The 17,004-nt window shown below is 39.1% G+C and overlaps 1 protein-coding gene across 1 annotated transcript in view; it reads left to right on the plus strand.

The window, feature by feature from the left end:
* The window catches only part of PRMT3 (protein arginine methyltransferase 3), a 130,809-nt gene extending 120,543 nt beyond the window's left edge, over nt 1-10,266 (plus strand). The window contains exon 16 of the mRNA XM_061167997.1: nt 1,501-10,266. Coding sequence (XP_061023980.1) covers nt 1,501-1,610 — 110 coding nt within the window. The 3' untranslated portion in view covers nt 1,611-10,266. The remainder of the gene's footprint in view (nt 1-1,500) is intronic.
* The last annotated feature ends 6,738 nt before the right edge of the window (nt 10,267-17,004 follow it).

The raw sequence follows: 17,004 nt of genomic DNA on the forward strand, positions 1-17,004 counted from the left end.
AGTCAATTCTTCATATCAAGTGGCCAAAGTGTTGGAGCTTCAGCATCAGTCCTTCCAGTCAGTATTCAGAATTAATTTCCTTTAGGATTGACTGGTTTGTTCTCCTTGCAGTCCCAGGGACTCTCAAGAGTTCTCCAGCACCACAATTCGAAAGCATCAATTCTTCAACACTCAGCCTTTATGATCCAACTCTCATATCTGTACATGACTACTGGAAAAACCATAGCTTTGACTATAGGAACTTTTGTCTGCAAAGTAATATCTATGCTTTTTAATATGCTGTCTAAGTTTGTTATAGCTTTTCTTCCAAGGAGCAAGCATCTTTTAATTTCATGGCTGTAGTCACCATCCACAGTGATTTTGGAGCCCCCAAAAAAATCTGACACTGCTTCCATTCTTTCCCCATCTATTTGACGTGAAGTGATGGGACCAGATGCCGTGATCTTCATTTTTTGAAAGTTGAGTTTTAAGGCAGCTTTTTCACTCTCTTCTTTCACTTTCATCAAGAGGCTCTTTAGTTCCTCTTTGCTTTCTGCCATAAGGGTGGTGTCATCTGCATATCTAAGGTTGTTGATATTTCTCCTGGCAATCTTTGCCAACTTGTGCTTCATCATCCAGTCCTGCATTTCGCATGATGTACTCTGCAAGTAAGTGAAATAAGTGACAATATATAACCTTGACGTACTCCTTTCCCAATTTTGAACCCCATTGTTCCGTATCTGATTCTAACTGTTGCTTCTTGACCTACATACAGGTTTCTCAGGAGGCAGTTAAGGTGGTGTGGTATTCCTATCTCTTTAAGAATTTCCAGTTTATGACTGTGATCCACACAGTCAAAGGCTTTATAGCATAGTCAATAAGGCAGAAGTAGATACTTTTCTGGAATTCTCTTGGTTTTTCTGTGACCCAGTGGATGTTGGCAATTTGATCTGTGGTTCCTCTGCCTTTTCTAAATCCAGCTTGTACATCTGGATAGTACTCAGTTCACGTACTGTTGAAGCTTGGCTGGAAGGATTTTGTGCATTACCTTGCTAGCATGTGAATTAATTCTTGTGAAACCTTGCCTTTTACTGCCTTCCAGCCATCCCCAGTCCTCTGTGTCAGCATACCCTAGTAGACCTGTTGCATAATTGTCAGTACTGCTGTTTTCTTTGCCCTGAACTGTGCACGCTTTGAGTTCAGGGACCATGTCTTTTTTATATATGCCCAGGATGTACCGCAATGCCTCATATTGAGGATTCCAATAAACAGCCCCCAACCCTGCAGTAACCACTGTAGTTGTGCTTTTTCACAAGCGTTTGACACCCATGCTAGCTAAGTTACATCTGCTTTCTTCAAAAATTAAACATAAAATTGTCCTGAAAATTTTTAAGTTAAAAAAAAAAGTGAAACATCTCACAACAAAAAATGAGAAGTATCAATACTAAGTGTACCATGTTGAGTTTCTGCTACACTGTATTCCTTGAATTCTGAAACACAATTTTTGCCTTTCTTCTATAGGTGAAGCCTTGAAGGGAAAGATCACAGTGCACAAGAATAAGAAAGATCCACGTTCTCTCATTGTGACCCTCACATTGAACAATGTAACTCAAACTTACGGTCTCCAGTAAAAAGGCTACAAAAGGCCAACTAATTTGCAGCTTTTATGGTTGGGGAGGGATGGGCAGTGGTGGAGGAAGCTTATGTGAACACATGGATGTTGAATCTTTGAATCTGATAATTCAGCTACGGAGGGAATGATCCTCGTGATCCACCTCTGTAATCACATTTTTGAAAGTCTGGTCAATGAGATTTAACAAAATGTAATCCTTGTGTTGGGTTCAGCTGTACTGAAAGTCGTTCAAATTGGCCTAAATTTGGAACAGAGTATAATGTTTTGTTGTTTTTAATAATTTCTTACTATAAATTTTAACCACTAGTAATTGATTGTTACTTGGATAATGTTTTATGAAGCTAGTAACTGTGCACAAGGTATTATGCATTTTGTTGAAAATTTCCTTTCTGAGAAATAGTTTTAATTGTATCTGCTAGAATATCAGGGTATTATAGAGCAAGTGCAAGGGGCTAAATGTGGAAGAGACCATATAAACTGTATTTGAAGACAGCTTAGTTGATTGTTGTATAATTCTGTTGTCATTTTTTAGCTTCTTCTCTCTTTGCAAATATTCTTCAGTCATATAGTTTTCTACTACTGCCCAGGACATCTAGTTTCAATACATTTGCCCTAGATTTCAAAAAAATTTTTAAAGATTGGGATAAATATGTATTTATTTACTAATACTTTTTTCAAACAATTTATGTACAAAGTTAAACATGTAACTGTTAATATACTTTTATCATTCTATGCAGTTGTGTCATTTACAATTATTGACCCAGTGTGAAATGCAGAAAACATTCAAATAAACGTATACAACAGCCATTAGTATTATAAAGTGACATTTCCACATACCAAAGCCTTGTACAAAATTAGAAGCATTTAAAACAAGTCTTAGCAAAGCAATCATTTTTAAGAAAATAGGAATGTTAAGGAGAGGTGGATCACATGGTTCATTTCCATTCATCAGCTGGTTCATGTTCACAAGACACACACAAAGCAGCATAGCATTGTGTTGGGAAGCATGAATTCCAGAGCCAGTTCAAGCCTTGGCTGCAGCTCTTCCTTGCTGTGTGATCATAGGTTCCTTAACCTCTCTCTCCCTCCATAAATGTGCCAGTTCATCAGCTGATACATTTCAACTACTGAAATGTAACTGATACAGTTCAACAACTTCTATGTGCCTGGCACATAGAAAACACTTAGTCCATGCTCAGTGATATCATCATCATCATACAGTCAAGGACCCCTGCCAAAGACTGTAGTGGCATCTACATTAGATCAGTTTGAGAATTGTCAGCCTTATGAGATACTACCATAGCTTGTGAGTGAGTGGGAAGATTGCAAGAGAATTTAATATTTATTTAGCAAAAAAAAATGCATCAGGAAGAAACTGCCTTTTGGTCTTCAGTAGAAAACTGGACTTCCAGCAATAGGAAAAATAGCCCCTTCAAGCGATGATATTTCAAACCTTAATGTAAGTCTTCCTTCCTCGTAAGCATGGTTTCTTTTTTCACTGAGCCAAACTAGTCAACTTGTTTTCACCATGGATTTTGGATTCTGGCCACTACTGGAAATGTATACTGCTGCTAATACAGCTCAAAATACTTTAAATTTCTGTCTAGGGTGTTTCATGTAGCAATTTGAGTAATGGGATGATGGATCAAAAGTAAGATTTACCATTAATTTTTAAAAATTTTAATTGCGTATAATTGCTTTACAATGTTGTGTTAGTTTCTGCTGTACAAGAATGTGAATCGGCTCTCTATATATCTATCTTCTCCCTCCTGAACCTCCTTTCCACCCCCCGTGCCCCTCCACTGGGTCATCACAGAGCACCGAGCTGAGCTCCTGGTACTTACACAGGAGCTTCCCACTAGCTGTCTAGTGGTCATATATATATATGTCAGATTTACCATATATGAAAATTTACCACTAAATTTTTAAAGTAACCCAAAAACATGTAATTTTTTTAATTTGTTTTTCTTTTTTACAAGTGTAAAACAAGTATTTTTTGCTATTTAAAAAAGTACTTCTCAAAAATGATTTCTCATTAAAAGTCTTGTTTGATTTTCAGGGGATTTTCAGCCAGTGTCTCTTTTGATATTCTCCTCCTGGTTAGCCTCCCCAGGCTGGAACATCCTACTTTGTGTACCTGAACATTTTCTGAGATGTGAGAGTCTGAATATTAGCTCTTTGGTTAGAATTTCAGCCATTAAACTGCTATAGAAAATATACTTCATAGCTCTTTATAGTGATAAATACAGCGTTCTCTCCTGCTGTGGCAGATGGGCACTTAGGGATAGCAGTGTGTTCTGTCCCAAGAATCTTATTCCCATTAAGAAAATACATTTTCTTCCTATTTTCCTTTGTGAAAACTAATGTTATATATAATGTGTGGGGTTCGTCCAAGGTTAATAGTCATCTCTTGTTCGGTAGAGCAATATTTTCTAAACAGAGCACTTTGGAAGAAGTGTTCCAAGAAAATAACTGCAGGTGTACGGCATTGCATAGACAAGGTGGTCCAGTGAGACCTAAATGCTGGGAACACACTTCAGCGTGAATCAGGGAGCTGTCAGATAACTTGGCAATAATTCCTTTTTGTGGAGGTGCATAAGTAATACTGGCTCTGTCAAGTTTTTTTCTTTCTTATCACTTAATCTAGATTATAGTCTGGTTCACCTGTGTCTTTCAGCTTTCTACCCCTATCACTTCTTAGAATGGAATATTTAGAATGTATTGTGTGACCTTATGGATTTGAGATCACACATACTAATCTCACTGATCATGCTATCAAGCAGAGGAAGTAAGGTGACAGTGCTGCCAAGGGCATTCAGCAGGAAAAACTAAAGCAGGATGGGGCACTGCTTAGCTTCTGCTGGCCATATATTAAGCTGCTGAACCCTAGCAAATCTAAACGTCCAGGTATTCAGACTTTTTCTGTGTAGTGACATATCTCAAAATGCATGTCTCTTATGCAGTTACTATCATGGAGTTTCAGCCTGTTACGAAAGGCTAGGTAAGTAAGATAGAGCTGAAGTCAATTGTTGTCTACTATTAGATTTGGGGAACTACAGGCCAGAGCTAACTCCACCACAGTGCTCATTTTGGTAAATAAAATTTTACTGAACCTGAGATAGGCAATATTTTGGAAATCATATTTCTTCATATGACTCACAGCTATGACAGAGAAGATACAATAAGTTATAGCTTATAAGAACTATTTCTTAAAATACGGAGACCTTCCATTTATGAAGACATTGAGGATTGACCAAGACGTACCTAAAATTACAGTATTAATATTTATGAGACTGATGTCTTAAAAGACTAGAGAAATGGGCAAATTTTCACAGAGATGGTTGAATCTTACCCACAAGCTGCAAGCAGAGGCAGCTAATGAATGACTTCTGAGCCTAAAAGAAAGAATTTGCATGCAGCTCATTAACCTCTGGGTTTTTAAGAGACTTAGGGCCCAAAACTGTCAACCTTAGGAAAGACAGTTGGGGGAATAGCCTTATATCAGTGCTTTTCAACATGCCCTCAGGGCTCCTCGATGCCTTCCTTGCTTGCTCTTAGCCTAAAATGTGGTGTTGCTTTTGTGCTAAGGTACTGGGCATCCTGGGAAGGTATGTGAAGTCCCTTCCCAGCTATCAGATAAGGCCATGTTGCATTTTTTAATTAAATTTTTTATATTTTTTTTATATTAAAATTATATTTTTTATATTTTTTTATATTAAAATTTTTATATTTATTTTTGGTTGCACTGGGTCTTCGTTGCTGTTCGTGGGCCTTCTCTAGTTTCAGTGCGCGGGGGCTGCTCTTTGTTGTGGCGTGCAGGCTTCTCTTGTGGACCGCAGGCTGTAGGTGTGCCGGCTTCAGTACTTGCAGTGTGCGTGCTCAGTAGTTGGGGCACACGGACTTAGTTGCTCCTCAGCATGTGAAATCTCGGACCAGGAACTGAGCCCACGTCCCTGTGTTGGAAGGTGGATTCTTAATCACTGGGCCAACCAGGGAAACCCAAAGCCATGTTGCTTTTTGAGTATATGTGTTTTTAATGATCTTGTGTCTGTTTCCTTGCCGAAAGGGTAAACTTTTCCATGCAGAGTGATGAAATATGGTTAAGATTCATTTACATCTAGAGTATAGTTAAATACATACATAAAGCTTGTCTATAACTGAGTTATTTAAGGTAATCAACAGTAGTCGAAACCTCATTCTTCCAGCTCAAGTCCTTGTTTCCTATTTTACCAAGAAAATAAAGCCAGTCTGAGGAGGACTTAACAGGTTTCCATACCATACTCCCCAACCAACCTTGATGCGCATGTACGGGTTTCCCACTGAGTGAACTTTGACCACTTCTGGCCAAGCCAGCTGCTCGCCCTGTGCCTCACAGGCCGCTCCCTCAGTCACTCAGATCCTCCTTCAACATGTCTTCTGTGTCACCAGGTTTTCCCTCTGCTGCTCCATGATCAGCATGAAACTGAAAAGTGTTACTCAGTCTTGTCCAGTCCTTTGCAACCCCATGGATTGCAGCCCACCAGTATCCTCTGTCCATGGGACTTCCCAAGCAAGGAAACCGGAGTGGATTGCCATTCTCTTCTCCAAGGGGATCTTCCTGACCCAGAGATCGAACCCGGGTGTCCTGCCTTGCAGGCAGATTCTTTACTGTCTGAGCCATTGTCCAGATATGACCAGTATTTAGAAAGGATATTGTTTCTCCTACAGTTAAAAAAAATTCAACTCCCACTCTACCTCCCATTGTTGTCACAGTTCTACCTTCCCTTTACATTGAGACTACACAGAAAGGATTCAGTGTTCACTGTTTTCTGTCCTCCCCATTATTTTAAACAACTATAAAGAGTTGGACCATATAGAAGTCTGAGCACTGAGGAATGGATGCTTTGGACTGTTGTGCTGGAGAAGACTCTTGAGAATCTCTTGGACAGCAAGGAGATCAAACCAGCCAATCCTAAAGGAAACCAACCCTGAATATTCATTGGAAGTTTTGATGTGGAAGCTTCAACTCTTTGGCCACCTGATGCAAAGAGCCAACTCATTGGAAAAGACCCTGATGCTGGGAACAACTGAGGGCAGGAAGAGAAGGGGGCAACAGAGGATGAGGTGGTGGAATGGCATCACCGACTCAATAGACTTGAGTCTGAGCAAGCTCCAGTAGATAGTGAAGGACAGGGAAACCTGTCATGCTGCAGTTCATGGAGTTGCAAAGAGTCGAACGTGACCTAGCAACTGAACAACAAATTGAGGTATATGTATGATAAAATGTACAAGCTCCAAGTGTATGGAAAATGAGTTTTAATAAATGTCTGCCTATAATCAGCACCCCTATTAATAGTTTAAAAATTTCCTAAGTACCAAAAAGTTGTGCCACTTTGCAGTCAACACTTATCCTCACTCCCCTCCCTAGGCAAACACTAATCTGATTTCTATCAATATAAATTTGTTTTGCCTGGTTTAGTACTTCCTATAAATAGAATCATGTAGTATGTACTTTAATTTCCAGCATAGTCTTTTTTGTTTCATCTACGTTGATGTGTGTCCATAGTATGTTTTTTTAGTACTGGATATTCCACCTTATAAATGGAATTCTGCTCTTTTGCTTATCCATTCATCTGTTGGCGAACACTTGGATTGTTTCCAGGTTGTAGGTGTTGTGAATAAAGCTACTGTGAACATTTGTGTGCCACTCTTTGCTTGAGCCCACCTTCACCAGGACTTTTGCCTCCACAGCTCCCTTGAAACTACTCTTATCAAAGTCACCAGTGAACTGCATGTTGCCAATTTCATCCAGTTAGCTTGTGATCAGTTTTCAGCCCTGGTTTTACTTGCCCCAGCAGTAGTACTCAATGCAGATGGTCACCCTTCAGGAAACATTTAGCTTGGCTCCCCCACGCTCCTCCTTCCTTCTTGGCCACTCTTCAGTTTCCTTCGTTGGCTTTTTCTCTCCTTTTCACCTTTTACGTTGGCATCTTAGTCTTGGAATTGTTTTTCTTTCCATCTTCCCTCCCTCGGTGATTTCATCCAGACTTATGGTTGTAAATACCAAGACACTGATGATTCCTAAAACTATCACCATGGCAGTCTATATCCAACTTCTCACATAACATGTCTATATAGATGCCTCCTGGGCATCTCCAAATTAACATTCAAAACTGAATTTCTGATCTTCTCCAAACCCTGGTATTTTCCTCCATCTCACTAGGACAGAAAACAGACACATCCTTGACCCCTTTCTTTCACTCCACATCCAATTTAGGCAGCAAGTCTTTTTTTTTTTTTTTTCTTTTCAATTACTTTTATTAGTTGGAGGCTAATTACTTCACAACATTGCAGTGGGTTTTGTCATACATTGACATGAATCAGCCATGGAGTTACATGTATTCCCCATCCCGATCCCCCCTCCCACCTCCCTCTCCACCCGATTCCTCTGGGTCTTCCCGGTGCATCAGGCCCGAGCACTTGTCTCATGCATCCCACCTGGACTGGTGATCTGTTTCACTATAGATAATATACATGCTGTTCTCTCGAAACAGCCCACCCTCGCCTTCTCCCACAGAGTTCAAAAGTCTGTTCTGTACTTCTGTGTCTCTTTTTCTGTTTTGCATATAGGGTTATCATTACCATCTTTCTAAATTCCATATATATGTGTTAGTATGCTGTAATGATCTTTATCTTTCTGGCTTACTTCATTCTGTATAATGGGCTCCAGTTTCATCCATCTCATTAGAACTGATTCAAATGAATTCTTTTTAACGGCTGAGTAATATTCCATGGTGTATATGTACCACAGCTTCCTTATCCATTTGTCTGTTGATGGGCATCTAGGTTGCTTCCATGTCCTGGCTATTATAAACAGTTAGGCAACAGGTCTTACAGAACCTGCCTTCAAAATATGTCCAGAACCAAATAGGCCTCACTACACCACGCTGGTCCAAGCTGCCATCATGTTTCACCTCGATCACTGGTTCTCAAACTTTGCAGTAGTACTAAGGTATTGTTTGCCTTTTTCACTGTATTCATATTTACACCAATGGTACAAAAGCAACCAGGGATAAAATTGCTGGCTCTAGCACAGATCAAGGCACCAAACTATATGAATAATCATTGTATTCTTCACTGCCATATACTCTATTTAAAATGTCCTCAATGAAAAAAAAACACAAATTATATTAAATCTTGCCCCTTGAGTACTCATCTTGTTAATATTCTGTATGATATGCTAATAAAGCACTTTTATTGCATATGACAGTAACAGTATCTGTCTCCGGGGAAGCATTTGTGTGACTGAGTTGGGAGCTGATCTGGCCACTTTTTTAATGAAACATTTTTACTTGGAAAGAAAACTATGACAGACATTGTCCTGGAAAGAAAAAAAATGACATCACTTCAAGTGAAGACAACTGATAGAATTTGTTTCTAGTTTCCAGTTTTTAAGCTAAAGTTAGAATTTTGGAAAGTATGTATCCATCACCAAGGGCTTGACAACTTCCCAGTTCTTTCAGACTGAGGTAAATGAGAGAAGGGAGGTCAACCTTCCTCTACCACTTGAAGTTCTCAACTGAGACCTCTGTAACAAAAGACAGATTAACAAGAGAAAAGCACATGGATATATTTAATAGAAGTTTTTATGTGACACACAAGCCTTCACAAGGAAGTGAATGAAGACCTGAAGAAAAAAATCCAAGTGGTTTTATGTTAGGCTGGATGAAGAGTGGAAGGTCTTGAGAAGACATCACAGGACAAAGATGAGCTGAGCTTAGGAGACGGGGACACTCCTGACTGATCGGGTTCCTCCTGGTATCCCAGTGTCTTCGGAGGTAAGAATGTGCATTTCCTCTGGGCACTGGGAGCGCACCTCTCACATGAGGGTGTTATGACCTGCTTCAGGGGAAGCCTAGGAAGTCCTTCCTGAAGATGGAAGAAATCACCAGAACAAATCTACGTTTATTCTAACGGCCTTTGTTGGACACTGTAGGTTTCAGTACACCTGTTAACTGAGAAGCAACAAGTCAAGCAGACAAGCAAATAGAAAAAAAAGACTCTTACCCTCACGTGCCATCTCTCAGATTTCTTCAGCTTGAAATACTCATTATGCCAAGGTGTCATATTTGGAGGTCACATAGGGTGAACCAGTAACTGGTGTAATAACTGATTTTTGATGCTATATAATAAAACATGTCAATCTTGGAAGATCTGCATGATTCAATGAGCTAAAAGTATACCCTCCACCAGCACCAAATTGCATAATGTTAACAAATATTCTTTCAAAGGATAAACTATTGGTCCTGTTTGGCTTTAGTATTGAAGATTATATTAGGCTATAGGGAAGATCCCCTGGAGGAGGAAATGACACTCCACTCCAGTATCCTTGCCTGGAGAATCCCATTGGACAGAGGAGCCTTGTGGGCTACAGCCCATGGGGTCACAAAGAGTTGGACACAACTGAGTGTCTAGGCACATAGCACATATTTTCTTCATGTACTTCAACCAAAACAGTGTATCATAGCAGACCGAATGCAGAAGACACAATGATAATCCAGCTGTGTGCTATTCTAAACCTGATAATGGAGATTTGTAAACATGTTATATAGTACCACTCTTGTCATTACTATTTTGAAAAAGTTATTTTCATTAAAAAATGTTATTCCTGTCAATGTGTGAGTTCATTATTCAATATAATTAACCCAGAAATATAAATTCCAGAAGAAAAAGGATTTTTGTGTATTTTATTAACTGCTGTATATGCCCTGGCATATAGTAGGAGCTCAATGAGTATCTGTTGAATTAAAAAATGAATGCAGGTGATTCCCTTGTGGTCCAGTGGTTAGGACTTGGTCCTTTCACTGCTGTGACCCGGGTTCAGTCCCTGATTGGAGAACTAAGATCAACAAGCAAAAAAAGGAATGCATCACCTAACTGGCCGATCATCTAGACGAGTGGTTTACTATACTTAACCAATGATACTGTGCCAGTTTCTTCTACTTAATTATTTTATTATCTATGAATTTATTTTTGCTTTTCTGAGTTAGGAAACCTCTTGCATATCATTTTTACATATTTAAATGTTTATTTTCCTCAACCACTTGGATGTTCTAAAATGTCAGAGCCTATGACCATCACATGGGTTTGAGCCCACAGAACCCTGGGTTTGCAAGTGAATAAGTCTTTTAGTCGACATACTCACATTCACATAGTTGGTAATTGATTTGTATGTTGATCCTTTTCAAAAAGTAGATAATTTTGTATAATTTAGATTTGGCAAAGGCTAATTCTGGTGTTTCAGTAAGTGTGTGGAAACAGCACACAGATGTAATTTAAACTTCTTTAAAAAACTTTCAAAAAGATCCAATAAATTATTTCTAAAACAACTTAATACAGTTTTTCTTCATTAGGAATTCATAGCTAAGAAAATAAGGACACAATTATGAGTGACTCTCAAAATCTCTTCAGCATACAGCTACATAAACTAATGACATTAATAATTAAGCACATTTTAGCTAATGAGAAATCTTGACCAGGTAATGCTTCCAAACCTTATAGAGTTTTATAACAGTAGTGACAGCAAGGATTTTTTTAAGTCAAATTTTTCTCCCCATCTCTACCCTAGAGGATGTTTACCCCTAGAAAGAACAAAAGGTCTTGTGTGGTTTAAGCAGTGCCTTCGGAATGCTTTTTGGAAGCAGACAGCACGTTTTTTCCTCCTCAGTGACTGGAGCTGAGTCCGCATGAATGTGAATGCAGCCCCAGGTCTTTACTTCATTAGTGTGCGTGTGTCTCCAAGGACCCTCCTGCTGGGAACCCTAATAGGATTTCTTCCTCTTACACCTTCATCTGCCCTGGCTTCTCATGCTGTGCTATGATGTTTGGTTTAATGAGTCAACTCCTGTGATCCAGGGAAAAAAAAGCCTTTTTCCTTAAATAGATAGCTGAAGAAATTCAAAATTATGTTCTATGTTTTCTGCCATTATATGTGACCAATATTTGATGACAGGCCTGAATATGTTGAGCCCAGAAGATCACCGTGGTTACTTAGGCTCAAATCTCAGTCATGGCTGGGCAGGTTATATCTCGCAAAAGCCCACCTAGCTGTCATGATGTGGAAAGACAAGCCACAAGCTGGGAGCAGAAAGGAGTGTGTGCAGGAAAGCAGAGGAGAAAGCAGGAACACTAAAAATTTTTCTGCTGAAGTAACTCAAAACACAATCTAGTGTCAGTGGGATAAGCCAAAATAAGTTCATGTGTAAAGTGTTTGAAGTAACCAATTATGGACTTAGGAAGAATATTAGATGGCTATTGAAGGTTAAAGCCCTCTGCTACTGTAGAGAAAGACAATGACAGATATTGCCTAAAATGGGTGTGTCAAAAAAAACAGTTAAATTATTTAAGGATTTAAAGGTGATGGCAAGAAAAATTTTAATTGTTTAAGAAGTTAAAATAGGTTGGATCTGGGAAGGAGGGGTAGAGTTGAAGAGGAATGGGAAAATGGAGTCTTATGATCTCTTATAGTTTTCTATTTTATAACCAATGTGTATATAGCTATATCTTCTAGGCAATAAAACATTTAAAATGGAGCCAAAACTAGTGACCCCTCTGAAAGTGAGGCTGGGACGGGCTGGAGAGGCAGGATGGTTCTGGGACGTCTGGGTCAGGGGTCTGGTTCGGTACATCAGGTTTGGTTGGCTTTTGGCCTTGTTCAGGGGCTTCCCTGATGGCTCTGTTGGTAAAGAATCCACTGGTGATGCAGGAGACCCTGGTTTGATTCCTGGGTTGGGAAGATCCCCTGGAGAAGGGATAGGCTACACACTCCGGTATTCTGGCCTGGAGAATTCCGTGGACTGTGTAGTCCATGGGGTCACAAAGAGTCAGACACAACTGAGCAACTTTCACTTTCCGGTGTGAATGATGCATGGAGAGTTAGAGTGGCCTGTACTTAAATCCTGGTGACTCCACCTTGCTGTTGAGATTTGTTTGCAAGACAAGTTAAAAAGCTCCTGACAGCAAAAAAATGCTACTAAATACAATTTCAAAACTGTATTTGCACATCCTTTGGATGGCCTAGAGAAATAGCCCTGGCCTAGTTTGGTTACTACAGAGAGTAATAGACCCAAAGTAGCTGTGGGGAGCAGGGGGACCCCGTCTCTGCCTCAGCTCTGTTGTTATTCAGTGGCCAAGTCATGTCCAATTCTCTGAGACCCCATAGACTGCAGCACGCCAGGCGTCCCTGTCCCTCGACATCTCTTGAAGTTTGCCCAAGTTCATGTCCATTGAATCGGTGATGCCATCCAATCATCTCATCCTCTGTTGCCTTTTTCTCCTACCTTCAATCTTTCCCAACATTAGCATCTTTTCCAGTGAGTTGGCTCTTGGCAGCAGGTGGCTTCAGCATCAGTCCTTCCAGTGAATATTCAGGGTTGATTTCTTTTAGGATGGACTGGTTTGACCTCTTTGCTGTCCATGGGACTCTCAAGAGTCTCCTCCAACACCACAATTCGAAAGCATCAATTATTTGGCACTCAGCCTTCTTTATGGTCCAACTCTCACATCCATACATGACCACTGAAAAAACCATAACTTTGACTATATGGACCTTTGTTGGCTAAGTGATGTCTGCTTTTTAATACACTGTCTAGATTTGTTTTAGCCTTCTTTTCAAGAGTCGGTCATCTAATTTCACGGCTGCAGTCACCATCTGCAGTGATTTTAGAGCCCAAGAAGAGGAAATCTGTCACTGCTTCCACCTTTTCCTCTTCGATTTGCCATGAAGTGATGGGACTGGATGCCATGATCTGTTTTTTAATACTGAATTTTAAGCCAGCTTTTTCACTCTCCTCTTTCACCCTCATCAAGAGGGTCTTTAGTTCCTCTTTGCTTTCTGCCATTTAAGTGGTATTATCTGCATACCTGAGGTTGTTGATATTTCTCTTGGCAATCTTAATTCCAGCTTATAACTCATCCAGCCTGACATTTTGTGTGATGTGCTCTGCGTATAAGTTAAATGAACAGGGTGACAACATATAGAATTGTATACTCCTTTCTCAATATTGAACCAGTCAGTTGTTCCATATAAGGTTCTAACTATTGCTTCTTGACCCACATATAGGTTTCTCAGGAGACAGGTAAGATGGTCTGATATTCCTGTCTCTTTAAGAATTTTCCACAATTTGTTATGGTCCACACAGTCAAAGGCTTTAGCATAGTCAGTGAAACCGAAGTAGACGTTTTTCTGGAATTCTCTTTCTTTTTAGTGATACTTTTCCATGGTGTGATACTCTTCCATGGCTTACTTCAAGCTGTCAGCATGACATCACTGAACTTGGAGGTGGGAAGAGATGCCTAAGAGATCACAGATATTTCTATCCTGTAGATATGACAACATAAATAGACATATAGACAGAAATAACCTTCTGAGCACAGATTAAGGTATAATAAAATAATTAGGAAGTGGTAAATTTTGAGTATCCATTACCTGTGTTATATAATCTAATTGTAAAAAGTAAAGTGAAAGTTGCTCAGTCATGTCCAACTCTGTAACCCCGCGGACTATACAGTCCAGTCTCTAGGCCAGAATACTGGAGTGCATAGCTTTTCCCTTCTCCAGGGGATTTTCCCAATGCAGGGATTGAACCCAGGTCTCCTGCATTGCAGGCAGATTCTTTACCAACTGAGCCACAAGGGAAGCCCTTTATCAAATTTAATTTTTAATAATGATTGATTTTAACAACTGGCTTTCACAGTTCCTGAAAATTTAACAGTTGGCTCTCATAAGCTGATGCCAACCAGCTCCAGTGGCCTCGTGTGTCTGACCCCAAAACCCTCTATCCTAGTGTTTAACACCATGTGGTCTATGGAATATGAGTTCTTGAGAGTGTCCTGAAACAAGATCTTAAAGGATCAAATGTGTTAGGGAAATGCTGCAAGGTTAATTTGCTTCTTTAAAATCTACCACTGAGTTCTAAGAAGTGCCACGGGAAAGAGGCCTGATCACCCCAACCCGAAGATTCCTTTCTGTTCCTTAGAACCCCCTTGGAGACAGGCCTTGCATTTGGGCAAAATCTAGCAGGTTGATTAAAGCATAGACTCTGGAGCCAGCCAGACAATTTGAGTTTGAATCTTGGCTCCACCATTTACTAGTTGTGGGCCTTTGGGCAAATATAACCTTCTTGTCTCAGTTCCTCATCCATAAAATAGGTATAATAATTATAAGCTTATCTCAGATATGCTGCAGGTATGGTTCCACACCACTGAAGTAAAAGCATGTTGCATGAATATTTTGGTTTCCCAGTGCATAAAAGTTATATTTATTCCATACTGTAGTCTATTAAGAGTACAATAGTATAATGTCTAAAAAAATGTATATGCTTTAAAAATACTTTATTGCTAAAAAAGCTAATTATCATCTGAGGCTTCAGCAAGTTGAAGGAGTAATGTCAAAGATCTCTGATCACAGGCCACTATAACAAATATAATAATAATGAAGTTTGAAATATTGTGAGAATCACCCAAAACGTGACACAGAGACATGAAGGGAGCAAATGCTGTTGGAAAAATGGCGCCCATTGATTTACTCAACACAGGGCTGCCTCAGACCTTCAGTTTGAAAAAAAAAAAAATGCACTATATGCAAAGCACAATAAAGTGAAGTACAATAAAATGAGGTCTGCAACCAAAAGACAGACTGGCTGAGCAGATGAAAACATGTGCATGTATGCACTTGCACTTACCACATCACTCTGCTTGACCACCCCCCCCAACAAATTATATATAATTATTTTATACTGGTAGGTTAATCATGTTCCCATTATGGCTTGCAACTGTAATTATGTTGTTGTTTTTTTCCTGGCTATTGACTATATGAAAACTAATAGTAATAAATAGTAAATAGTAAAATACTATTACTAAATAGTAAAAAATTTTACTATTGTGATTATGTAACTATTACTCAGTGCCATTGTATCATGAATGGTCAATGGAAAAATAATAGAATTCTATATCACCGAAACTACCATTCAATAGAAAAACCTGTAATCACTTTGTAAAATCCAGATGCATAAGCAGAAATATCTTGAAATTCTTTGCAAAGTACAAATGCCCCAGGTATTGCTTTTTTTCCTCCAGAGCTCAAGATATGTTTCTAATGAGCAGCCATGTTTATTTATTTATTTATTTTATTTAAGGAAAGGGTTATTTTTTTTCATTTATTTTTATTAGTTGGAGGCTAATTACTTTACAATATTGTAGTGGTTTTTGCCATACATTGACATGAATCAGCCATGGATTTACATGTGTTCCCCATCCCAATCCTCCCTCCTGCCTCCCTCCCCATCCCATCCCTCTGGGTCTTCCCAGTACACCAGCCCAGAGCACTTGTCTCATGCATCCAACCTGGGCTGGTGATCTGTTTCACCCTTGATAGTATACTTGTTTCAATGCTGTTCTCTCAGAACATCCCACCCTCGCCTTCTCCCACAGAGTCCAAAAGTCTGTTCTGTACATCTGTGTCTCTTTTTCTGTTTTGCATATAGGGTTATCATTACCATCTTTTTAAATTCCATATATATGCGTTAGTATACTGCATTGGTCTTTATCTTTCTGGCTTACTTCGCTCTGTATAATGGGCTCCAGTTTCAGCAGCCATGTTTAAAAACAACTGGACTATATGAGAATCTTTTACTTTTATCTAGTTTGTTTCACTTTTTCTACTTTACATTCAGTGCTCCCATTTCATTTAGTTTATGTTTTCCAATTTCTTCATCTCTTTTATTAGATGTTCTTTCTCAAACCTTTATCAAGCATAATGGAAAAACATTTGTATACATATATATAAATAATATGTATGATAATATATTTTAGAAAACTTATAAATTTTTGCCTAACTAAAAATTTATGACATTTTGATGCCACTTGTTTGACTTAGTATGAATAGAATGCTAGATTTCTAATTTAGAAAAATAGATATGCAACAAGCAACAAAGGTTTACTGTATAGCACAATATCTTGTAATAGCCTATAATGGAAAATAATTTCAAAAATAATATATGTGTATATGTACAACTGAATCACAAAAAAGAAAATTCTACTTTTTGAAGGAATAAAAAATGAGTTCTGCCTGTAGTACCTATTTCATATGGTTGTTAAGATTAAGTGAGTTAACATACAGGTAAAGTTCTTAGAGCAGTGCCAGGCATCTAAACAGTGCTGTGTGGTATAATCTTGTATTGTCGTTGTTATCCTCATGCCGTTCGGCTTCCAGCCCAATCATTCCAGTCTCCCCAGCTCTCAGATCTTCTGTCAAGCAATATGGAAGAAGGCAGAGGGATGGGAAGGAAGCATCTCTTGACATTCTTTTCTGAGTTCAAAGCATTTCTAACCACACCAGAAGGATATAGGATTTA

The sequence above is a fragment of the Dama dama genome, chromosome 2, assembly GCF_033118175.1.
Source record: "Dama dama isolate Ldn47 chromosome 2, ASM3311817v1, whole genome shotgun sequence".
In the NCBI taxonomy this organism is placed as follows: Eukaryota; Metazoa; Chordata; class Mammalia; order Artiodactyla; family Cervidae; genus Dama; species Dama dama.